The following is a 27532-nucleotide window of genomic DNA, read 5'->3' as shown; positions in this document are numbered from 1 at the left end:
CAAATAAATAAATAAAATAAAAAAAAAGAAATCAATAAGTGCCAAAATATGTAAAATAGGAAAAAAAAGGTTTGTGAACACAAATGGATGCTTAGCTGATAACTGCCTGGTGAGCTTCAGGATGGAGGGGGTAGGAACGAACACTGTCAATTCCAACAAAATCACACTCCATTCAAAATAAACATTATCATACAGCCCTTTAGATTTCTGAAGTCTAGCTGAAATTTTTAGAAAGCAGCAAGGACCAAAGTAGTGTTCCTCAGATCTGCATACCCATTCCCTTCTCCCAGCTTCCAAAAATATACACTTAGAAAAAAGCTTTGCATTCTTTTAAGACAAGGACAGAGAAACAGGAACTACCTCTGCAAATAAAAGGTAAAAGGAAAAGCAAACCTTTATATTTAACTCCACCTTAGAGCAACTACCAGTTATGTTATGCTTTGATCTTTTCTGCTATGCTCACTTACACTTACTATTGTCAATACCTTAAAAAAAAGAAAAACATTTAAGAATTGAACATTTTAAGGATCTTTCACAAACCAAATGACAGTAGGTTTTTATTAACATATCTTACAATGTTGATTATTCCTAGTTTTGTAATCTCTGCTTAATTATAAAGATTGATTTAGCCTCTACAGTAATGTACTGTATTAAATGTTCATTCATACAAGATACCACACCAGTACATTTTTTTAATAATATACACACATCACTCTAGCTTGGACCTGTTATTTTTAAAAGTGGGCTTATAAATGGGACTTATAAAAGTTATGGGGGAAAAAATTAAAGTTCTAGTTTAGCAGCATGCATGTATGTAATTCAAGTACAATTTTCAACCAAGTGCTTTTTAAAAATTTACTGGTGACTAATTCACCAATATCAAAATAAACACTATCAAATACCCAAATTTTAATGTTAAGGCTAATATTTTCACTTCACATCCATATGCACAATCATAAAACATTCCATTTTAAATATGTAGTAATCAAAGTCTGAATACATTATACCATGTATATATAGCATCAGAGTTTCAAACTGTAGAATTATTCAAGTTCATGAATCCTGTATCAGTATTTACTAGAGATTTAAATTAGCATTTGCTCTTCAACCACACTTACAAATGGTCTGGTATTCAGAATGACCAATGCAAAAAATATGACAGGCTGAACTTATGATACAGTATTTAAAAAAGTAGCAATGTGTTTGAAAGGACAACTATTTAGTTAAACAGAATCATTCTCATCTTTCAGAAAGTTATCTTAATATTTTGGAAATGTATATAAAAATAGCAAGCTATTTCCATGTATTTTATTGTGGAGCTATAGGTAATTTTTTGACCTTTGAACACATTTGAATATGTACTGTTCTGCTGTATTTTAATGCAAGGCCATCATTTAATGTCCATTTTCACATTCTGTAATGTCATGTCATTCAATAATTTTTAGAACATAGATCTGACTTTATTTTTGTATTTTATCATTAGATGTTTTTTAGTTTATTTTTACATGTAAAAATGTAATTTTATATAACAAGCCATGGAAGTCCAAAGTATCAGGAATTGCTTGATAACACTATCTATTAAATAATCATCAAATTACTAAATCATTTGGAAGAAAAATCTTGTTAGCAATATATAACATGCTTTTCTGTAATCTTCCTTCTCTATTTATAGAGTGGGTTTTAGTTCAATCATTCCCATTCTTACTGATTAAAAAAACCCAACAAACATAAACTGCTTTTCGCAGCAGCTTCTAAGAAGAATGCAGATGCATGGCTCATTCATGAGGGTCATCACCACTGAGCCTTTTTTTTTTCCTTTTAGGAAACTAAGCAGAAATAGCAGTGATTACGCTGCACAAATACAAGACAGATGAACCTCTCGAGCTGACAGGAAAGTTCCAAAACTAAGCTTCATTTGTGGGTAAGTCTGAGCAATTTCCAATTCGATCACTTAAACAAAAACTTGGATGGTAATAAATGGTGGGCATGCACAGAATCAAAATCTGCCATATGTATGTTCTTAAAACATCTGATTTTATAGTAAAATCTATTTTTTAATACCTTAAGTAAGTCATCCAAATGAAATGGCAAATTTTTATTTTTAAGGACTCCCTTCCCCAACCACACATATGTCCCTCAAAATGTACTGTACTATATTAACAGCAGCTATCTACTTATTTTACAACTATTTCAATTATTTACCTGGGGAGAATATTTATGAAATTCCTGAGAATGAATTAAGTTTTCAGCAAAGCCTTAAACTTTTTAACAGATTCCTCACAATAAGAAAAAATTTTAAAGTCCTACTATTAGACCAACTTTTACTATACAATATTTCACATAAATCATGTTTTATATTTTTTTTTCTAATTACATACAGCAAAATTCTCAAATCAACACAAGAATGCCAGAGGGAAAGGATGCATTGTGTTTAGCAGATGCAAATTAAAACACACAGATATAAAGAAGCAGTAAAACTTTAAATAAATCACATCCACTCCAAGTATCAATGAATAGCTGATATGCATTGCTGGGAGAATCATTTTTAAATGATTTTGTCAACAAGTTGTGCTTCTTATTAATTGTGGACTTAAAAAAAAAAAGGACCACTAAAGAATGATATACTTGTTATTTGTTATGTTCTCCAGATACTTAAAAAAAATTTTATTATACCATTAATGTGATTACCAAGCACCTAATTTTGGAAAGGCTTTATAATATATGTTTTCTTTTTCTCCCTCAGCAAAAGCGTTAATCCCCCAAATTAAGGTAAAGCTTATTGTTGATAAATTCTTAATGAAAATGATATAATGCAATGCTGAGGTGGTGAGTCACAGCCCATTGTAATGTGGACCCCATCTTTTATTGATGTGATCAAAAGTATGAGAAATCCACTGTTGCTCAAGAACTTTGTATCTTTCCTTACAAATGTAGAGAGGTTTGCCTCGCCTAGAATAAAAAGGAAAAAAAGGTATTAAAAGTTGTACAATACAGTGAAGATTTCACACACATTTAAAAAAAATAGATTCTTTATGGCTAAAATCTCACATAGTAGTTTGGTTTATTTTATATTCCCTTAGCATGTGTAAAGTAAATTTCCTTAGGATATGTAAAGTATCTCAAAAACTAGAAACAGCTTTAACTTAATGACTATCAGAATTTCTTAATATAAAAAAATAATTATTATTACAATTACAAAGCCAGGAATGGTACATTGTTCTTATTGATGACACATCAATAAAACATTCAAATATATCCATGCATATCTAACCTAAGATCCCGATCTTCTTCTCCATGAGCATCCAAATACACAGAACCCCAGAGGCAGAAGCGGTGGCCTCGAATGATGATAATCACCGAAGCATTGATCAAAAGGAAAATTCCTGTTCCAGCACCACAGTTCTGAGAATGCTAAATAATTAAAAATATATCAGTGATCTTCATAATCAAATGGACTTTATAAGAAAATCAAGAATGCCTAAATTAAATTTCTTCTAAATAATACCAAATATCTCTTCAATTCTTAATAAGATTTCATCTAAGTTAATTACAATTTCATTCTTAACATTTCATTAGGAATACATTAGGAGGAATTTGGGTTAAGGATTATCTAGGAAAGCAATTAAGAGCCAACCTAAACCTAATTCAGAGGCTGGCACCCACAAGAGCAGGTATGACCACTGTCTTACTGCTCACCATGTAAGAGTTCCTATCATGAAAGGACAATGGGCACAGAGGGAGGAAGTGGAAGTGGACTTAAGAAAAGTTTTACTCACTTAAGTAAAGCCTCAGATGTTTGGGTTTTTCTTTTTTTTTAAACCCTTCTACTGGATTAACAAAAGAACAAAAACAAAATCCTTGTGTACTGTGTATTTAATTCAAAGAAGAGCTAATATGAAGAGCAGGATTAACCACATATACCACATTTCCATGTGCTGGTACATTTGAGATTTCATACATTTTCTATTATTTACTATTGCTTACCAATACACATTCACAGTAGCTTTGTTGCTTGCAGCAAAGTCCTTTCAGGCATACAAAAGTACCACAAACAAGGCAAACAGCAGGATCCTTAGGAACCTTAGTGCAGACACTACAGGTTTTTCTGTGGTAGTACTGAAAAATGGTGTTGTAATTCTCAGGCAACTGGAGCAGGTGTGGTAATTTCCATCTTGACTCTTGGATAAGCAAGGCCTAAAATATTATCCAAAATTACTCATTAATCCTATGTATTTAAGTCACTAACACAAAATGCTTATATTTTAAAGGCTTTTTTTTTTCCCTAAGAAAAACACATCTGTCTCTAAGTATGTGGCTTATTTTCTTTATTAAAACTCTTCTCATTTTCATTTTACAAGTGACTAAAATAGTACAATTACCAATCTCTATTTTAATGTTGTTTCCAATTACAATACGGTATCGGTTTTTAGATTATGTACCCTAAAACATTTAAACTTGTCATTACTTAAAAATATTAAACATAACTAAGACTGCACTAAGACTTAGTTATTAAAACTGCATAACTAAGACTGCATATATCTAGATGTACTTGTTTTTAAATATACTTAATGCAAAATTTTAATAAGTAAACTTTTAAAAAATCAACTTTTGATCTTTCTCAGATAAACAATTTATTGGCTTTTCTTCAGGTAAGGTTATGGTTATAACTCATTATTTCTACCTCAACAATTTATAATTTAGAATCTCCTAAGAAGATGTAAAACCCTCTTGTACCACCAGCTGTTAAGGCCTTTTGTATTCATAAGTGCTATGGCTACAACTCTTTTTATAAACTTTCTGCTACAAGTATGAAAAAAAAATGCCAAATTAGTTAAGTTTCCCCACAGAGTATACTTAATTCATTATTTTCAGTTTATAAAAATACTGGCAATAGCAGTAATTCCTTTCTAGACGCCCCTCCATGAATAGATAAAATGTAGTATGAATCTAATATCTCAAGAAACCGACAATTTCACATTACTTACAACCATAACCTATCTAAATCGATGCAGTACTTATGTAGTCAGCCTGGCATTTATCAATAAGCTCATGGATAAAGTGGCCATGGAAGCAAGGCCAAGGCCAATATATGTGCTTACAGTATGCTATTTGCCTACATTCAGTGCCCAAACTCAGACTGCATATTCTGTAACGGGTTGGTTATACCGCACTCTTCCATCAGTGGAACGGAGAGCAATTTGTCCTCACCGAACTTGATACCTATCTAGATTAGGCTGTCTATTACCCAGCAGCTCACACCACATGGTCTTAAAGAATTTTTTTCATAATGATAGATGTGAGGCAACAGGTGGATGTCTATGGAAGTAACTGATCCTAACATATATTCAAACATCTGACAAAACGGCTCATCTTTTTTTTTTTTTTAAGATTTTATTTATTTATTTGACAGACAGAGATTACAAGTAGGCAGAGAGAGAGGAAGGGAAGCAGGCCCCCTGTTGAGCAGAGAGCCCGATATGGGACTCGATCCCAGGACCCTGAGATCATGACCTGAGCCGAAGGCAGTGGCTTAACCCACAGAGGCACCCAAAACTGCTCATCTTTTAAATGACGAACTACTTCACTGATAGAATGCAGATGGTACCAGCTGGGAGAAAATAACTATAAAATGAAGTATATGCTCCTACAGAATGAAGTACATGCTCTAAAACAGCAACCAGTACATTGTGGGTGATCATTTTCCTGCAGATGAAATCCATCAGTCTGGAAACCAGGGAGTGAGAAGTGGTTTTGGCAGGTCTAAGAATTCAATTCTTTTGGGGCGCCTGGGTGGCTCAGTGGGTTGAGCTGCTGCCTTCGGCTCGGGTCGTGATCTCAGCGTCCTGGGATTGAGTCCCGCATCGGGCTCTCTGCTCGGCGGGACCCTGCTTCCTCCTCTCTCTCTCTCTGCCTGCCTCTCTGCCTATTTGTGATCTATCTCTGTCAAATAAATAAATAAATAATCTTTAAAAAAGAAGAATTCAATTCTTTTATTTTTGTTTCCTGCTATTCTGAATTCTTCTGTGGTTTAGGACCATTCTAAGAAAGCTGTGTACCATCCTCCATCAGAGGATATGATAATAGTCCCACTGAAGTAGAAACCAAATGTCATCTGGCCATTTCTTCTCACTAGAAGAAAGGAATGGCTTATAGCATAGTCTGAACTATCAAGAAGAATAGAAATATTGCTACACAATTAGAAGCAGAATGTTTTAAACTTAGAGATCCCTGAGACCCGCTGCTCACCATGTCCCAAGATCAAAAGATAAAAATTTAACACAAAACTATTATGGCCTTAATATAAGCAAGACAGAACCAATTACCAGAAGCTCAGATCTCTCAGAATAAAGTGTGGTTCACATCCTTGGTTGAATAAATACAACCCGTTGAGGTTCTGGTCACAGAAGATGCAAGAAGAAAGTCATATATTCGACTATATATTAGTTACAGCTTTATGACTACTTGTAAATGTTCTTGCTTACAATGGTGGCATATCTTCTTGCAAAACTTTCTCTTTTTCTTTCACTTAACTATGGAATTCAGGGTGAGGAGCTGCTAATTAAAATTTTCCAAGCCACCAGGGTATAAGTACAACAAATACAGAAGGAATGGACATCTCTCAGAGCCTCTGCATTCAGAAGGGTATGATGATGTAACTATTTGGATGTGACTTTATTTGCATATTTGGCAAAGTGGTAGATGCATTTGTGATAATAAATGCAATGGTTACATCATTTTGAACAGGGGAATAAATGAAACTCTGTGAATGAGAATAAGGATGTCTACGTGCCAACGGGTAAGATATGAAGACAGTGGGCCACCATTGTTTGTTATTTATGTTTTTCAATTTGTCCACAAGCTTACCTGCCTACTTATATTATTAACGGTATTACAGTATTTGGAAAATAACCTCTTTTCTTGTTCCATACAGGTCTGACAATTGCCCTAATGCAAGATCCTGCCCCATCACAGGGGTATACATAGGATACAGATTAGGTCAATCAGATCCTTTCTCCCAGGAATCTGAATCTTGAGCACCATATAGAAGGGCGGAAAGTGGTTCAGATGGGGTTATCCAGCAGTAGCACTTCAGAGAAAACACACCAAAACTGTCTGTGACCAAAGAATCTTAGCTGATACAAAAAATCAGAGCAGTAATTCAGACTTTCTTCCTAGGGTACTTTTGTTGGACTACTCAGCTCCAAATATTGTTTCTATCTTGTTCATATTTAAAGTTCCAGGTGAAGAAAATCTGGTTGACCTGGGTCAGAGTTGGGACTAGCAATAGAACAGAGCGGAACAGGGATAAAAGTAGGGATGCAGGTCAGATGGGAGTGCATTCAAATAACTGGAAAATTTTGGAATAAGTAGAAATAAATGACACTGTTCTGGCTCTAAAACAAATCATTATCACTTAATTTTACACAAAAGATGATTTTTTAAATGACAAATTCTTATTTTCCATCGATATCCATACTAATAATCATACATCTAACATGGGAGCTTGTTATTATACTATCAAATGAATTAATTTTTTAAAAGATTTTATTTATTTATTTATTTATTTATTTATTTGAGAGACTGTGTGTGTGTGTGTGTGTGTGCGCGCGCACGCACGCGCACACACACAAGTAGGGAGAATGGCAGGCAGAGGGAGAGGGAGAAGCAGACTCTCCTCTGAGCAGAGAGCTGGATGTGGGCCTCAATCCCAGGACCCGGGGATCATGGCCCAAGGAGAACGTAGACGCCTAACCAACTGAGCCACCAGGTGCCCCTCAAATGAGTTAATTTTTATCTATTGTTTAACCCATGACTCCTGTGAAAACAAAAAATTTTAAGTACATGTATACTCTTCACTTTCTCCTGTCCTGGTCCCAAGTTATATCCATCTCTTACCCCTAGTCATTCATTATAGGTTTCTAGACATCAATATATAACTTCAGATTCTAACTATTATCTAAAAATAAGGAAATTACTAGATAGGAAAAAAATTTTTATACATAGTGTACAAGGCTCAAATAATGTCCTGAAATTGTCTTTCCTTTAAAAAAGAGAGGGTATAAAATATTATTTCCTTAAGGATTTCAATAGAAAACAGAAGTGAACAAAAGCAGAGACATTTATTATTTATGCTTACCTTGCCTTTATTATTCACTCAATGTCTATTCTAGTGTGATACCTCCATCTAAAATACTGAGACTGGGTGGCAAAGTGAGTTAAGCATCTGCCTTTGGCTCAGGTCATGAATCGGGAGGGTTCTGGGATCCCATCCCATGTTGGGCTCCCTGCTCAGTGGGGAGTCTGCTTCCCAACTCCTTCTGCCCTTTCCCCTGACCATGCTATCTCTCTCTCTCTCAAATAAATAAAATCTTTTGAAAATAAAATAAAATACTAATTTTTTATTATCTCCTTTTTATTTATTTTTTATTTTTTAAAAAGATTTTATTTATTTATTTGACAGAGATCTCAAGTAGGCAGAGAGGCTGGTAGAGAGAGGGGGTTAGCAGGCTCCCTGCCATGCAGAGAGCCCAATGTGGGGCTTGATCCCAGGACCCTGGGATCATGACCTGAGCTGAAGGCAGAGGTTTTAACCCACTGAGCCACCCAGGTGCCCCTATTATCTCCTTTTTAAAATTAAAATTAAAATTCTCATTTTCTCTGAAACATGGCTCTTCTTTTACCAGTTCTATTTCTACCAATGATATCATCCTACCAGTTAACTGTTCTACAAATATTTATTAGGTGACCAGTCTATATCAGGTACTTTCTAGAAACTAGCAATTCAAAGAAAAATAAGGAACAATTTTTGCTTTTGGAGCCCCCCATTCAGACATATTAAACAAACAAAAGTGATAAATATGGTGACTGTTAGAGACCATGGCAAAAGTACTGTCATATAACACAACAGAGGGAGGGGATTAGAACTGAAGAAGAAAGATTATCAGACAAAGCTTTACAGAAGAGGTACACTTATCTTAGCAAAGCCTTGAGGAGTGATTAATTCAACAGGAGAAGGATAGGAAAACCGCTTTAGATAAAAGTAACAGTAAGAAGAAATAACACAGATGTTTAAAAACATATAGCACACTTAAAACATTCTTCTGCAGTTTGAGCAAGGTGGTAGCAGGGAAGTGGTATGGATGAAGTTTAGAAAGGCAAGCAAGATGGTGAAAACCCCTGAATGCCATGCAAAGACTCCAGTCTTCCTCCATACACCATCAACGGTATTTTAAGCAGGATCAGATTTTTATCAGAATTATGTCTGCTAGTTACTACTCTTTCAATGCTTTGTGTTCAGATCTTAAAGTCAAATATACATCTGGTCATCAAGTCCTATATAGTTTTCTCAAATGTCTCTTGCATTGGTTATATTCTGTCTAATTTCTACTGTCAGAGTAATACCAGATTTTCTTCACCACCTAGATAATCTCTGGCTTCTCTCTCTCCTTATTTCAATTTGCCTACTAAAAAATTACCCAAATTATCTCCCTAAAATACCTCCATCATATTATTCCATTTCTCAAAAACTGTAGTTCCGCTTATAGTTTGAGGTAAAAAGTCTAAGCATCAGACCATGGAATTCATAGCCACTTCCCACTGCCCCCACTCTACCTTTCCAGTTCACCTATCTTCTACACAAAACCCTTCACTAGCCAAGCTGGCAGGATAGGCCCAGCAAATTTTAAAATTAAAGACATGGCCTTTTAAATCTGCTACTCCAAATCTTTGATTTTTGTGTGACAGCTGTCTTCCCAATAAGCTTATAAGTTCCTTGTCTATCTTAAAATTCCTTTATATCTTTCAAGTCTAGGGCTATGATTATTTAAGACATTCAATAAAAGCCTAATGACCTAAAACCAACTTAAAGTAGCATATTAATAACCTAGCTTTGTTAACTTAAGTATTTTTGCTTTTAGAATCATAAACATGAGGAAACCATTTATTCAACATAATTAGTTTAGTATATGCTCCCCAAAACCGCTGACCTGAAATTTTTAATTCTTCATTATTCTCTTACCCTATTAACATATCACCCCTATGTCAAGTGGGCAATACTACTCTTTTTACGTACCTTTCCTTGTTCTGCATGTCTTTCAGTAAATGAATTTATCTCAAGACACCACTGAGATATAATATCAAATGCTGGAACTGGCCAATCCAGACAAGAGGCACTGATGAATGGATGTTCTGTTTGGTAAAATGTTGGCAGAAGTCCCAAGCAGCTGGAAAGAACCGAAAATTCTTCTTCTTCCTTTTAGACATGAAACAGAAAATTCTCAAGGCATTTCATAAAGAACAGTTCCCATTATAGATATTTTAAATGTCACCCTCATCAGTTACTTTTGGACAGTAAGAAAATTTTCTCAACGGAGTCAAGTAAAGGAAAGTATAGGGAGTAGAAGGAGCAAAGAAGAGATAATAGGTTCCCAGCTTTCTATTCAAATATCCCACAGTATTTCTCATTGAAATTTAAATCTTAAGTGATTTAAGATAGCGTCTGCTTCTTCTATACATTTATTTTTTAAATAGCGTTGCACATTTCTGGTGAATAATACAGTCTATAGAATCTAGCCACTCTATGAGAGCAAATATTTTGGGGGCAAAGGGAAAGTAACTTTTGCGTAAAAAGACATAGGCTGTCAGTGTGGCTGAAGAACAGTGAAAATATGGAATTCACAAGATGCAGTACAAAATAATATGCCAGGACCCTGAATGGGTATGAAGATCCAAAAGAGGGTGGAGTTTTTAAAAACTTGAGAGATCTAAGTGCCAGCTAAGTTGAAGTTCTATCAGTAATAAGAGAAACGAAGAAATCAGTGAGCTAAAGGACTCAAATCCTGTGTTTTAAAGGACTTTGTTAGTCTTATAAACACCAAAATACACCCCCCCACTCCCACTCTATTTAACTAAAGACTATTTAGGAGGCTAGTATGTTTACTTTCCCCTGTCCACTAATCAATTCCTCCCATCCTTCAAATGACAGCTCCCCAGGGAATCCTTCCCTGACCAAACTTAAAGACCCCTTAGATTACTCAGCTCCATTCAGCTAAAGTTAACCCGTCCATACTTTGTAAACACTTCTCTTCTTGTGTTTATATTTTCTAATAACTAATTTAAAAATAAATTAGCATTTCCTGTAAGACTATGGGAATAGTATCTTGGGATAGGGGCTCTGTTTTCCCACTGCTTGGCACATAGTAAACATTCAAACATCTGTTTGCAAAATTGAACTAATTATGTAGATTAAGTATAAATTCTAAAATGTGCTACAAAGGAAAAAAATAAAGATAAAAATGTAAAATGAAATGCAGGCTGAAAAAGATGTTAATTTTTGTAATCTCTAGAAATGAGGCTATACACCTCCCATTTTTCTAGCAACAATAAAGAAGCCATCTTAAAAAAACAATATAATTGAGGTGTATTACACATACCATAAAATTTGCCCACTTTAAGTGTAGTTTGATGAATTCTGACAAATGTATAGTCAGGTAACCACTACTACAATAAAACTTCAGAACAATTCCATCCCCTCCAAAAATTTTGCTTTTGCCTATATGCAATCAATTCCAGCCCCTACTCCTGGCCCCAAGCAATAACTAATCATGCTTTCTGTCTTTATAGTAATGGATTTTTAAAAAATTTCCACATAAATAGAATCAAACAGTGTGTGTGTGTGTATGTGTGTGTTGGTCTTTTGTGCCTGTCCTCCTTTCACTGAGCATATTTTGAGATTCATTCATGTTATTGTATCAGCAGTCCATTCCTTTTTATTGCTGAGTAGTATTATACTGTTTGGATATACCACATTTTATTCATGTGTTTACTTGCGAATGAATTCTGGGTTGCTTAGTTTTTGACTACTACAAATTAAGCTGTTTTAAACATTTATGTAAGTCTTTATGTGAACATATGTTCTATTTCTTTTGGTAGATACCTAGGAGTAGAACTGTTGGGTTGTACAGTAAATGTATGCTCAGCTTTTAAAAGAAATTGCCAAACTTTTTTCAAATTTGACTATGTACTACATCAAAAACTAATGATGTACTGTTTGGTGGCTAGCATAACATAATAAAAAATTTATATAAAAAAATTTGACTATGCCATTTTGCATTATCGTCAGCAATGAGTGAGAGTTTCAGGTACTCCAAATCCTCATCACTTGTGACATTAGTTTGTACTCTTCTAATCAACAGTGATGATGAATACATTTTCATGTACTTGTGGGTCATTCATATATATTCTTATGAGAAGTGCCTGTTCAAATTTTATACCCACTTTGGTATTTTTTGTTTTGTTTCCTTACATTACCAAATTATAGGAGTCCTGGATATATTCCAGATAAAAGTCCCTTCCCAGTATATTTTTTATTTTTTATTTATTTTTTATTTATTTTTTATTTTTTTAAAGATTTTATTTATTTATTTGACAGAGAGAGATCACAAGTAGGCAGAGAGGCAGGCAGAGAGAGAGAGGAGAAAGCAGGCTCCCTGCTGAGCAGAGAGCCCGATGCGGGACTCGATCCCAGGACCCTGAGATCATGACCTGAGCCGAAGGCAGCGGCTTAACCCACTGAGCCACCCAGGCGCCCCCCCAGTATATTTTTTAAATTGAGATGTAATTTGTATACCATAAAATCCATCCTCTTAACATGTACAGTTTAGTATATTCACAAAATTGTACAACATCACAAACCTAATAGAGTATTTTCCTAACCCTATTCTAAATGGAATTACTTTTTAAATTTCATTTTCAGATTGCTCATTTCTAGCACAAAGGAATAAAACAGATTTTTTTTTGTACATAGATCGTGTAGTCTACAAACCTGCTGAACTCATTTATTAACTCTAATAATTTTTTGGAAATTCCTTATAATTTTCCACATATAAGATCATGTAATTTGCAAAAAGACATTATTTTACCTCCTCCTTTCCAATCTAGATGCTTTTATTTATTTTTCTTGCTTAACTGTTCTTTCTAGAACTTCCAATTCAATGTTAAAAAGAAGTGATGAAGGCAGCTATCCTTGTCTTGTCCCTGATCTTAGCAAGCTCTCTACCTTTCACTCTTAATAATTATGCTAGCTATGGGTTTTTCATACATGCCCTTTATCAGGTTGAGAAAATTCCTTTCTGTTCCTTTTTTTTTTTTAGTGCTTTTACCATGAATGGGTGTTGAATTTTGTCAAACATTTTTTGACTACTGAGATGATCATATGCTTTTAACAAATCAATTCTATTAATATTGCAAATTAAATTAAATGATTTTTGTTGTTGAACCAACTATGCCTTCCTAAGATAAACCCATTTGGCCATAGTGTATTATTCTTTTCTAGTACTAATATTGTTAAGGCTTTTGCTTCTATGTTCATCAAGGATCTGGAATTGTAGTTTTCCCATGATGCCTGGTTTGGGTATCAGGATAAAATTGGCCTAATAAAATGAGCTTCGACTGTTCCTTCTTCCTCTGTTTTCTGAAAGTTTGTATGTATTGATACAATTTCCTCCTTAAATGTTTCATGGAAATCACCATGATGTTTTCTTTGCTAGGGTAAGTTGCTGACTTCTCTTTTTTTGAAGGATATTAATTATATAAGTTTAATAAGCTAAATCAACTTTCTTATTTGATACAGATCTAATCAAGATTTTCTATTTCTTCTTGAGTCAGTTTTAGTAATTTGTATTTTCAAAGAATTTGTCCATTTCATCTACATGATCAAATTTGTTGGCAAATGTTATTCATAATATTCTCTTATGTTTCTGTAGGGATGTTTCCTCATTCATTCCTGGTATTAGTAGTTTGTACTTTCTTTTTTTTCTTACCAATCTAGTGACAAGTCTGGCTCCTGGTTAAAAATCTATGTGTGGGGGCGTCTGAGTGGCTCAGTTGGTTAAGCAACTGCCTTCGGCTCAGGTCATGATCCTGGAGGCCCGGGATCAAGTCCCACATTGGGCTCCCTGCTAGGCAGGGAGTCCGTTTCTCCCTCTGACCTCTTCCCTCTCATGCTATCATTCTCTCTCTCTCTCTCTCTCTCAAGTAAATAAATCTTTAAAAAAAAATCTATTGTGATTTTTTTTTTCAGGCCTAACTATAGGCAGTGTACAAAGGTTTTACTTCACAGGTTCTGTGGGTTAAAACTGCTCTCCCCTATATCAGACTCCATATACTGCCAATGCACTGTGGTCTCTGAAGGAATTTATAGTCAAGGTCTCAGACCCCTATACTGCCCCAGTCACATTCTTTCACATATTCACATTCCTAGCTCTGGTACCTCTACTCCTAGGCTGCTTTATCTGAGGCCTTGGGAAGGGGTCTCTTCTACTCTTATCCCTTCCCCCCAACCTTTCTTTACCTCAGAGCCCATAACATTGCCAAAGCCCTTTGTTTGGGGGCTCCCTCAACAGATCCCCACATCTGTGCTGATCCACGTGATCCACAATTGGTGTTCCATTTCACTCCCTGAGAGTAAATGGAACAGGAGGAACTGGCATTTTCTCTGGTTTAGCCTCTTGCTTATACTATCACAGTAAGTGATTAGAGACTTAATTCTCACTTTTTTTTTTAAATTTTTTTCCAATTTATTTATTTTCAGAAAAACATTATTCATTATTTTTTCACCACACCCAGTGCTCCATGTGAGCCGTGCCCTCTATAATACCCACCACCTGGTACCCCAACCTCCCACCCCCCGCCACTTCAAACCCCTCAGACTGTTTTTCAGAGTCCATAGTCTCTCATGGTTCACCTCCCCTTCCAATTTACCCAAATTCCCTACTCCTCTCTCACTTTTGGCTAATTGCTTTAATCAACTACTCCAACACCTACCAGCTCAGTTCTTGCTCTTCCAGCTCAGCTGAGCTCCTAACATTTAGGTTTATCCATTTTTACTGGTCTTTGCAAAAAAACAGACTTTGATGTTCACTATTATTTCTCCATTACTATTTCATTGATTTCTGCTCTGATTTTTGCAATTTCCTTTCTTTTACTTGCTTTGGGCCTAATCTGCCCTATTTTTAGCTTCATAAAATAGAAATTTAGATGAATGACTTGAGAACCTTCTTCATTTGAAGCTGTATCTCTCCAAGAATTATTTCAGTGACATCCTGCTTTTTTTGCTATGCTATGTTTTTCATTTTCACTCAGTTTAAGTATTTTCTAATTTCCTTGGGATTTCTGCTTTAAGTTATTCAAAAGTATGTTGCTTAATTCCCACATATTTGGGGATTTCCATATTTTTTGTTATTGACTTTAATTCTTATGTGGTCAGAAAATATGCTGTATGATTTCAACTCTTCTAAATATATTGATAACTTGCATTATGGCTTGGCATATGGCATATTCTGAGGAATGCTCATGTGCACTTGTAAAAAATATGCATTCTGTTATTTTTTGGTGAAGTATTCTATAGATGTTAATGACACAAGTTGATTGATAGTACTGTTCAGGTGTCATTTATACTGTCTCCTTATCACTGACTAGTAAGAAAGAACACTGGAGTGTCCAGCTATCATTGTGGATCTGTCTATTTTTTCTTTCAATTCTGTCAATTTTTGTTTATGTACTTTGGGGTTTTGTTATTTCATGCATATATATTTTTAACTGTTAAAAATTTTCCTGCTGTGTTGAGAAAGGGCATTTATTTCCAATGTAAGGCACGGAAATAACTTGAGAAAAAGGGAACTACCAATGGTAGAAAAATTGCAATATTTTTCATCTTATGATAGGAAATTGAACAATGAATAAAAATTAACAAAGAACTACATAAATGAATTTTTTTTCTCCTGGCATTCATAGACTACTTCAGGATTACTTGGCTTATCTTCATGCAGCAGATGTTGAGTCCAAATGTGGGTCACTAAAATGAGAGAAACCCTAGCTAAGGAAAAACTTATGAAAGAAAAATAAAAGTTTCTCACTTGACTTAGATAAAATAGAGTGGAATATTATTCTAAACAAAGAAAAATCATGAGATACTTTCAAGATCAGATAATAAATTATCTTTTACTTATATTCATTTTCTAATTATTTTCAAAAGAAACATATAACAAGTAACCTGTAGAAAAAGAAATAAAATGGCTCCTAAATATGGAAATGCTCACCCTTAGGAGAAATGCTAATTAAAACTACACTGAAATATATTTTACCTAATCAAAAGATCTAGAGGCAAAGATCAAATAGTTTGAGAACACACTGCACAGACACATGATTAGGGAAACTCTCATACATTACTATTAATGTAATTGATACAATTTTGGTGAAAGGCATTTGGTAATAATCGTCAAAACTACAACTGTATGTAAGAGCTGACACAGCAAACCACTTCTAAGAATTTATCCCACAAATACAATAAAAAAAAACAAGCAAAATGTCTTGCATGTGCTATTACTCATTGTTTTATCATTTATAAATAGCAAAGGATTATAAATAACCCAAATGTTTACTAATAAAGGACTGATTAAATACATCCTGGTACATCATACAATGAAATATTCTTTATCTGTAAAACAGAATAAGGAAGGTCTTCATACATTGAATATGAAATGATCTCTAAGATACACTCTTAAGTGGGGAAAAAATGCAAGCTATACAACAGTATGTTTAAAAGGGGCTAAAGAAAAAATACACCCCTCTATAGACATATTTTTTGGTATATGTTTATCTGGAATAATACAGAGTAAACTGATAGCACCTAATAGTGACTGAGTGGCTAGGAAAAGGAGTAAAATAGAAATTTCTTTATTAGAAAATAACACAGAGATGGGGCGCCTGGGTAGCTCAGTGGGTTAAGCCTCTGCCTTCGGCTCAGGTCATGATCTCAGGGTCCTGGGATCGAGCCCCACATCGGGCTCTCTGTCAGCAGGGAGCCTGGTTCCCCCCCTACCCCCTCCTGCCTCTCTGTCTACTTGTGCTCTCTTTCTATCAAATAAATAAGTAAAATCTTTAAAAAAAAAAAAAAAGAAAGAAAATAACACAGAGAAATGGAAAGACATTCCATGCTGATGCATTGTTACAATAAATATTGTTAAAATGTCTAAACTACCAAAGCAATTTACATATTTAATACAATCCCTATCAAAATACCAACTGCATTTTTCACAGAGCTAGAATAAACAATCCTAAAATTTGTATGGAACCACAGAAGACCCCAAATAGCCAAAGCAACCTTGAAAACGAAAAGCAAAACTGGAGATGTCTCAATTCCGGACTTCAAGTTATATTACAATTCTGTTGTGATCAAAACAGTATGGTACTAGCACAAAAATGGACAACAGATCAATAGAACAGAAAAGAAAACCCAGAACTACATGGCCAATTAAACTTTGACAAGGCAGGAAAGAATATTCAATGGGAAAAAGACAGTCTCTTCAACAAATGGTGTTGGGAAAACTGGACAGCAGCATGCAAAAGAATAAAACTGGACCACTTTCTTACACCACATACAAAAGTAAATTCAAAATGGATTAAAGACCTAAATGTGAGACCCCGAACTATAAAAATCCTAGAGGAGAACAAAGGCAGTAACTTCTTTGACATTAACAATACCAACTTCTTTCTAGATATGTCTCCCAAAACAAGGGAAACAAAAGCAAAAATAAACAATTGGGACTTCATCACTATAAAAACTCCTGCACAGTGAAGGAAACAATCAACAAAATAAAAAGACAACCTACAGAATGGGAGAAGATATTTGCAAATGGTGTATCTGATAAAAGGTCAGTAGTCAGAATCTATAAAGAACTTACAAAACTCAACACCTAAAAACCAAATAATCCAATTAAAATATGGGCAGAAGAGATGAATAGACATTTTCCTAAAGAAGACATCCAGATGGCCAAAGACACATGAAAAGATGACTAGTATCACTCATCATCAGGGAAACGCAAATCAAAACTACAATGAGATATCACCTCATACCTGCCAGAATGGCTAATATCAAAAACACAAGAAACAAGTGTTGGCAAGAATGTGGAGAAAAAGGAAACCCCTGTACTGTTGGTGGGAATGCAAACTGTTAGAGTCATTCTGGAAAACAGTATGGAGGTTCCTCAAAGAGTTAAAAATTGAACTACCCTAGACCTAGCAATTATATTACTGGATATTTACTCAAAAAATACAAAAATACTTTATCGAAGGGATACATGCAGCCCAATGTCCATAGCAGCATTATTTACAATAGCCAAATTATGGAAACAGCCCAAGTGTCCAATGACTGATGAATGGATAAAGAAGATGTGGTCTGTCTATATGTTTATATATATAATGGAATATTACTCAGCCATAAAAAGGAATGAAATCTTGCCATGTGCAAGGCCATGGCTAGATCTAGAAACTATTATGCTAAGTAAAATAAGTCACAGAAAGACAAATACTATATGATTTCACTCATACACTGAATTTAAGGACCAAAACAAATGATCATGGGGGTAGGGAGGCAAACCAAAAAACAGACTCTGAACGTGGAAAACAAATTGATGGTTACTGGATGGGAAGTAGGGCGGCAATCAAGGAGGTGATGGGGATTATATATATAAGCAAATATAAATACCACTATTTCTCCCCTATCTGTATTTAATACAAGCATGCCTCGCCTTTGGTCACTTAATATATTTTTGAGATTTTTCCAGATTGGTACATAGAAAACTTTCTATTCTTTTCTTTTCTGCAGAGTATTCCAGTGTCTAGCCAGTTTCTAATTGATGAAAATATTTTCAATTTTTTTTGCTATTTCAGTATGTCCATTCAGCTATCAATAAATTATTAGCAGTAATATTAGTAATAGTACTACTAATAATATTAGTACTATTATTGTGGTATAAGAGACATCTATAGGTGGAGTATTCATAATTACACCAAAATTCAAAGAAATTCAAATATAATATGCAATATTATAGTGGTTTTTATAGTCTTAATACTAGAAGAAAATTACTTGAACTCCTCAAAAATATTTTGTGTAGCAAGCGGCAGCACAGCTCAGAGGTTAATAGTGCAGATTGGGCATCTAGACTAAATGTGTTCAAATCCTGGCTGCTTTAAATACTAGCTGTGAATCTTGGGCAAGTTATTCATCTCTCTGTTTCTGTTTCCTTGTCTGCAAAGTGAGGATCATAACAGCCACCTCATAGTTGTTGGGAAACTTAAATGAATTTAAGTACAAAGCACTTAAAACAGTGTTAGCTGTGTCAATACACAATAAATGCTAGGTATCATTATAATCATTCATGGAAAAACTACTGTTGACAGAAGAAAGAAAAAAATAACTAAAGGAGATACAGTAGAGCACTGTTTTTCAAATTTGGGGGGTGGTGGTGGTAATCATAGTTTCCTATAAGAGCACTGCTGGGTATTTACCCCGAAGATACAGATGTAGTGAAAAGAAGGGCCATCTGTACCCCACTGTTCAGAGCAGCAATGTCCACAGTGGCCAAACAGTGGAAAGAGCCAAGACGCCCTTCAACAGATGAATGGATAAAGAAGATGTGGTCCATATATACAATGGAATATTACGCCTCCATCAGAAAGGATGAATACCCAACTTTTGTATCAACATGTACGGGACTGGGGGAGATTATGCTGAGTGAAATAAGTCAAGCAGAGAAAGTCAATTATCATATGGTTTCACTTACTTGTGGAGCATAAGGAATAACATGGAGGACATTAGGAGAAGGAAATGAAAATTGAACTGAAGGAAATCAGAGGGGGAGAAGAGCCATGAGAGACTGCAGACTTTGAGAAACAAACTGAGGGTTTTAGAGGGGAGGAGAGTGGTGGGATGGGTGAGCCTGGAGGTGGGTACTTTGGAGGGCATGTATTGCATGGAGCACTGGGTGTGCTGAATAAACAAGGACTTTTGGAACACTAAAAAAATAAAAAATAAAAAATAAATAAATAGTCTGATAACCATTTTCTTCCATGAAAACTACATATGTACAAACATCTTACAAACAATGCTCTGGAATTCAAAAATTACCTGAAATTCCTGTGTAAGGAACTGTATCCTCTGTATTTATGCAGAGGATAAATGTGAGAGGCTACATTTGAGTAGGAGAAAATATAAGAGAACCATATAGACTACTATAATTAGCCCTATTATGGTAGTAGAAACAGTGCTTGACTAAAACATTTAACTAAATTGGGAAGGTCTAATAGATTACTGTGGAGAGTACTGTGGAGAGTTTCCTATAAGAGCACTGCTGGGTATTTACCCCGAATGTTTTGTTGGAATATGTACTACATATCACTCTTGATGAATTCCCATGCTTACCAAAATGTTAAAAAAATTTAAAAATTTATTGTTAAACTCAAGAGTCTCCTGGCTATTAGAAATAATTACTGAATTTATTAGCAAAATGGTTAAATGTAGATGATTAATGTTCAAAAATTCCAAATGGATTTCTACATTTTAGCAATATATTAGAAAATAAAATTTCAAATGATTCCACTTATAATATTAAAAAATTTAATTACATTAAATTCAAACACAAACCAAAGGCATGCACAGAGAACTTGAGAAGAATTCTCTTTGGGATAGGGCAGGAAAAAATGGATGCTGCCTGTTACTTACACTGTTCAAAATCCTAACTGGACATGTATTGAGACAAGAACAGAAAAATAAAGATTTGAAGAAAAGGGACAATACTGTCCTTATTCTCAGATGATATGATCATAATTACACAAAATATCTAAAAGAAGCAACAGACAATGGTGGTGGGTATTAAGGAGGGCACATATTGCATGGAGCACTGGGTGTGGTGCATAAACAATGAATCTTGGAACACCGAAAAAAAATAAAATAAAACAAAATTACCAAAAAAAAAGGGGAATCAACAGACAAACTATTAGAACCAGTAAGAGAATTCAGCAAGTGGCCAGCCACAAGAACACACCAAAATCAATAGTATTATTCCATTCCAGCAAGGAGTAATCAATGTGCAATAGAAATAAGACATCATTTAGATAGAAACTGAAACCATAAAGCCTCTAGGATTCACTTTATAAAGAACGCTCCAGACTTTAAAATGACAATTTTTAAAAGTTCTATAAAAAATATTAAAAGAAGACCTGAATGGACATATAAACTATATTCAATGCCTTAAAACTACATGTTCAAAGTAATTCTAATCTATCATCTTATAGGATTTTGGAAGAAAATTTATAAATTGATTATAAAATTATTTATGATTATGGATTATAAAATTATTATTATTATTCAAGTCTCCCAGGCTCAAAACCCTAGTACAGTCTGACTCATCTTCCTTGACTCCCTACATGTTCAACTAAAATCCCGACTATTCCATTTCTGAAATCTCTAATTTTTCCCTATTCTCTCCAACTAGCTTCTCTGTTCTCAGTCTCCATTCCCATACCCCCAAATCGGTCTTATTTTAGAATGAAATTTTATACTAAAATAAAAATTGAATCATGTCACATTTTGGTCTCAAATCTTTCAATGGTCCAAATTCCTTCATGTGAAATTCAAGATCCATTACAACTTTACTTTAATCTATTTCTAACACTATGTAGCATTGTTTCTTTTTGTGCCTCCTAATTGATGCATTTCTTTCCTGTTCTAAGCACATGCCTGGTATGCTACTACAAGCATCACAGTCAACACCCAGCCAGCTTTCAACGCCCAGTTCAAGAGCTTCTGCTTCAGGATTATTTCCAACTTATGGGATAAAAATACCTTAATAATAAACCAAAAAAACCCAAATGACAAAATAAACCATATAAGGCAATAAGCACACAAAGAATCATAACCTATGGCCTTTAAATATGAATGGAGAAAAGTTAATGAAGGAGGCAGTAAATTTTTTTCTATTAATCTCCATGCCTGAGGGTGCTCATACAGTGGTTCCCTGCCCTACACCTCCCCCCCCCCAATGACAGTTTCGCCTTCTGTGATTTCAGTTACTGGTGTCAACTGTAGTTTAGAAACAGATGATCCATCTTCTGACATATGGTCAGAAGGCCAATAGTAGTCTAACTCGACATTACAATGCCTACACATCATTCATTTCATCTCAACATGCAGGCATTTTATCATCTCACATCATCACAAGAAGGGTAAGTACACTACAGTAAAATATTTTAAGAGAGAGACTGTACTCACATAATTTTTATTATAGTATATCGTTATATGTATCTATTGTTATATGTCCCATTATTATTGTTAATCTCTTAATGTGCCTAATTTATAAATTATAGTATCATATGTATCCATGTATAGAAAACAAAAACCAGTATATGTAGGGTTTGGTACAAGCCCTGGTTTCAGGCATCCACTGGGGGTCTTAGAACATATCCCCTGCAGATAAGGGGGAACTACTGTACGCCAAAGGAAACACTTTTAAGTTGAAATTTAAAAATAACTATGAAAGAGAATACCTAATGGATGAAGATTTTTAATTTATTCAATATCCATAAACTTTAAATGTTTTGAGGATAAATGTGCAGAGTTTATCTTAAATCACTTTAAAAAAGCAAAGAATCTAAACTATTTAATGCAATGGTCAATTATGTAAGAGAGAAAGAAGGATCAACTGCTTAATTCTGATGTACTGCAGGCTTCAAACACCATATATGTGATAAATGTCTTAATTCCCATATCAAATTTCCTAGAAACAGATGACAGGAGTATAATCCTATAAGCAGTTTCACTGACTTACCTTCTGGTTCTCTAGTCTGCCACTTTCTTGCCTATTCACATCAACCAGTTTTATAAAATAGATTCAACCCATGATAATTTGTGTTTCCAAATTTTCAACATAACTATCTACAAATTGAACATTTTCCTGTTCTAAAATTATATAAATGCCATCATGTCTTCAGACAAACAGCTTTCTGACCAACATAACTTTTAAAAGGATAGTAAAAGCAGATGACAATCAGTGATTAATATATCAATATAATAAAAATAATGATAAATATATCAATATGAATACTATGGTCCTGTTCAAGTATTGGGCATTATCACTATTCTACAAAAGTGCTCAAGTATCAAGTATTAGTAATATTATCATAAAAGTGAGTAAATACTAGCAAATAAAAAAAACAACATTAATAGTAAATGTTCTAAATATTTATTCCTTAGAGTTAGACTAACATACTTACATAACAGTTCTATATATAGATGTATTATACTACATGTCAGTATATTTCAAAAAATTAATTAATTGTAAAAACAAGACTTCCTATTCTCTACCCCAAATTATACCTGGCAGCTAGGTAAATCTTCCCCAAAAAGGTGGTGCTGAAGAAGGCTGGTGATTCTGAGGAAAGGTAAGCAGAAGTCCTGTAAGTATTTTTCCATGGATTCAGGAGACCAAGCAACAGGGCTAACCTAAAGTTAAAAAAGAGAACCTGAACAATTTATTCTGTAATAGATATAGCTTAAAAATTATATTCATAATGGCAACAATATCTAAATTTTTAACAAATAACCACTACATCTGGAACATACCATTGCACATTCCTGAGTGCCCTCTTCATGGTATAACTTTCCTTTAGATAGTTCGCTTATCACAAAGCTCAGTAACACTTCATAAGACTTTTCTGCATCACTTGTATTCTAGGAAAAAATGAAAATTTAGTTCCATCAGTCAATGAAAATTACAGGAAAAAATTACATTGGAAAGAACACTTTTTAATAAGTAGAGGTATAATGGTGACTATATTTTTTTCACAAATGTAAACTTCAATTCCTCAAAATCTGTGTACAACAGTACACCTCTAGATTTACAATGAAATTGGGTATGTGATAAAACTATCCCAATACTTCTTTATTTCTTCAAGACTTTTTCAAGATTTTATTTAATTATTTGCTAGAGATGGAGAGAGAGAGAGAGAGCACACGCAGGAATTGAGGGTAGGAGCAGAGGGAGAAGCAGGCTCTGTGAGAGAGAAGCAGGCTCCATGCTGAGCAGGGAGCCTAACCTGGAGCTTGATCCCAGGACTCGGAGCCAAAGGCAGATGCATAACTGACAGCCACACAGGCACCTCTCCAATACTTTAAAACACAGATGTGGGGCGCCTGGGTGGCTCAGTGGGTTAAAACCTCTGCCTTCAGCTCAGGTCATGATCCCAGGGTCCTGGGATCAAGCCCCACGTTGGGCTCTCTGCTCAGCAGGGAGCCTGCTTCCCCCACCTCTCTCTGTCTGCCTCTCTGCCTACTTGTAATCTCTGTCAAATAAACAAATAAAAACTTAAAAAAAAAAAAAAGACAGACGTAAATTACATAATGTATGTGTAAATGAACATATGTAAATCATATCTTTTGACCCAGTAATTTCCACTCCTGGAAATTCTTCCTAGAGATATAAATCTAAAAGAAAAAAATAACTAAACACTTAAGACACAGCACTATAATACTGAAAAACCAGAAATGACCAACAAGTGAAGCAGCTACCTAAATTGGTAGGTCTCAACTCAAAAGAATATTTTATAGGCAGTGAATATGACAAATTTGAGCTATATGAAAAAATGTTCATAATATGATGTGAAAAAAGCCAACAGAAGGAATGTATACATACACTTATTACAATAGCAAAATCATACATGCATGAAATGGAAGAAATCACAGACCATAAATTTTTTCTTTTAGAATTTCCCTTGAATTCCTTGAACAGGATTTGTTAAAACAATTTAATGTAAAAATAATATAGGATAATGCTTATTAAAGAATGTATAGATACTTATATTAAATAACTTTACAAATTAATTAAGCTTAATGATGCTATACTTTTTATAAGAAAGGAGAAATAATGGCTATTTGTAAATTCAAATTTATGTTAATAAGGTTTTTTGGTTTTTTGGGGTTTTTAAAGAAAGAATGTGTGTAGTGGGGTGGGATAGGGGAGGGGCAGAGAGAGAGAGAAACTGAATTTTAAGTAGACTCTAAGCCCAGCACGAAGCCCCACATGGGGCTTGATCCCACAACCCTGAGATCATGACCTGAGCTGAAATCAAGAGTCAGATGCTTAACCTACTGAACCACCCAGGTAACCGGGTCAGTAAGTTTTTTACACATTAAAAAAATGCCTCTTTTTATATTCACTGAGATATTAGAGGTTGTTGCAAATTACAGTAAAGTGTAAACTGGGCTACAGTAATAACCTTGCTATGATGTCATTTATTCTACTCATAAACTATACTTTTTAAACAGTAATATATAAGACTTGAGTAAACACTATAGGATATATGCTCATCCTGACAGTCTGATAAGCACTAGTTGTCTGAGCTACAGAATTTGTTATTTGATGATACTTAGTCTTTCTATTGTTTCTCATGGGTAATTGTGCTCTCTTCACCTAGACAGTAAATTCCAAAATGTCAGGAACTATACTTTGTATTTTATATGTTTCCCTTTGCATAACAAAAATCTGAGCAATAAGTACCTGCTGTCTACTTGATAGAATTTATTTTGGTAGCACTGGAGTTTTTGACCTTGGAACTTGTCTAGATAATAAATTCTTTGTATTATCTTTAAACTACTCCTCTTACTGTCCTATCATTCAGCCATGTAGTGTTATCATGCCCTGCTTCTAAACTACAAAAATAGTCCTCTGACTCTATAACTGCACTCTTTAAATCATGTGATCCATCCCACTCTTGCCAAATTAACCAAGTGGATGACCACTTGCCAAATATGATGACCTATAGGTTACATATAATTCACAACAATTAATATCCCACTATTTTAAAAACAGCAATACATTATGTTCTTAAAATTAATTTAATCAGAGCTGTTTTTAAATAGGTAGAATTCACTTAAACTCAAAATGCAGAAGACTCGAGATAGTATTACCATGATTTTGCTGCTTATATCAATGTGACATATTAAAGTTTCTAAAAATAGGGTGCCTGGGTGGCTCAGTGGTTAAGCAACTGCCTTCAGCTCAGGTCATGATCCCAGAAACCTGGAATGGAGTCCCGTGTCTGGCTCCCAGCTCCACAGGGAGTTTGCTTCTCCCCCACCGCCCACCCCAAAATAAATAAAATCTTTTTTTAAAAAAAGTTTCTAAAAATAAACAATTCAGCCTAAAGGCTTCCTAAATTCAGTATACCCTTCAGTAAGAGATTTATAGTACAACAACAGAGAAGTATTTCAAGTCAAATACCTTCTAACTTATGAGGAAAATACCCTCCAATAAAAATAAATGATGTTCAGATCATCCAAGTAAGTTACAGAATGATAACCAGTTTTTAAGTCATTATTATCAAAATACACCTTAAGCACTTCTTTCATACATGGCAGGAACTATATGAGATCAGGAAGTCAAATATAATGTAATATTCACTCTTTTATGGAGAACTTCTGGCCAGAAGATTTATTAGATAAGAAAATAATTTTATTTCATACATAAGAAGTCTTAGAAGAACACATTATTATATAGGCAATATTTGAATTTACAAGTAAGGTTGTAAAGCTTAAGAGGAGTATTTCTGAGGCCATCGGTGAAAGACTAGAATTAAGATCAAAAGAATCCAAAGAGAAGGGTGCCTGGGTGGCTCAGTTGGGCGTCTTGCTTCCCCTGGGGTCATGGTCCCGGGGTCCCTGTGTAAGGCTCCCTGCTCAGCAAGGAGTCTATTTCTCCCTCTTTCTCTGTCCCTCCCCACTGTTCGTGCTTTCTCTCTCTCCCAAATAAATAAATAAAATCTTAAGGGAAAAAAAAAGAGAGAGAGAATCCAGTGGGAGAGATGGCAAAGATATATGGATTAAATGAAGAAAAGGATCAGAGGTTGAGACATGTAACAGTTATGTGTGGGGCAGATACTTTGTCTAAATTATAGTAGTTCTTCAAATTTTGCAAGTGACAGGCCCTTTGAGTATGCTGGATGCTATGGTCCCACTCCTCAGCAAAACAAACAAAACAAAAGGAAATGAAAGGAAAGGAAAGGACCTCAGGTTATGAAATCCCAATATAGTCTTTTAACAGAAATTCCACCAACCAAAAGAAAACAATTTATATCAACTGTAATTATGATTTTTCCAGCACAACAAAACTTCATTATCTTTTAAGAATACATAGTACCTATATTTTTATGGCCCTGGACCAGATTAGAGCTGGCAAAAATCTGTTTTCGTTGGAATTATCGTATCTGAGGGATAAGAAAATGAGGAATGTAATGAGTAAGTGAGACTCAATGAAGAAAGGAAAGAAGTAAAGAAGGGGGTGAGAGAGGGAAGTAAAAGAAGAAGGAAACTTTTAAAAAGGAATGAATGATGCAGAATAGTTACAGAAATCACACAATGATATGTTTCACTACTTGTAAATATTATTGTTGCTATTATTTACAATCTGCTATATATCTAAATGTTTAGATTATGGAAAAAACTAGAAAGAGTATTTAGAAAAAAGAAAGATAATTATAGAAGGTAAAATTACCCAAGAATGAACTATTTAGTGGCAGGACCTCAGCCTAGCATTCAAGCCAAAACCAATACCCCTAATTATGACATAATGAACTTGGTGATACTATATTAAATTTTTGTATATATGATCATGGTTTGTGAGTAAGCTAGTATAAAAGTGAA

The 27532-nt window shown here is 34.5% G+C and overlaps 1 protein-coding gene across 3 annotated transcripts in view; it reads right to left on the bottom strand.

Annotated features, from left to right (window-relative positions):
* Positions 1-530: 530 nt before the first annotated feature.
* UBR3 (ubiquitin protein ligase E3 component n-recognin 3) overlaps positions 531-27532 on the bottom strand; it is a 253610-nt gene continuing 226608 nt past the window's right edge. For all 3 annotated transcript variants that reach the window (XM_044242304.1, XM_044242307.1, XM_044242306.1), the window contains exons 34-39: positions 23459-23566; positions 23213-23338; positions 10073-10252; positions 3985-4194; positions 3272-3411; positions 531-2949 (exon numbers count right to left, since the gene is read on the bottom strand). In XM_044242304.1, coding sequence (XP_044098239.1) covers positions 2832-2949; positions 3272-3411; positions 3985-4194; positions 10073-10252; positions 23213-23338; positions 23459-23566 — 882 coding nt within the window. In that variant the 3' untranslated portion in view covers positions 531-2831. The remainder of the gene's footprint in view (positions 2950-3271; positions 3412-3984; positions 4195-10072; positions 10253-23212; positions 23339-23458; positions 23567-27532) is intronic.

The sequence above is a fragment of the Neovison vison genome, chromosome 3 (assembly GCF_020171115.1).
Source record: "Neovison vison isolate M4711 chromosome 3, ASM_NN_V1, whole genome shotgun sequence".
Classification (NCBI taxonomy): Eukaryota; Metazoa; Chordata; class Mammalia; order Carnivora; family Mustelidae; genus Neogale; species Neogale vison.
This window is presented reverse-complemented; position numbering and strand designations above follow the sequence as displayed.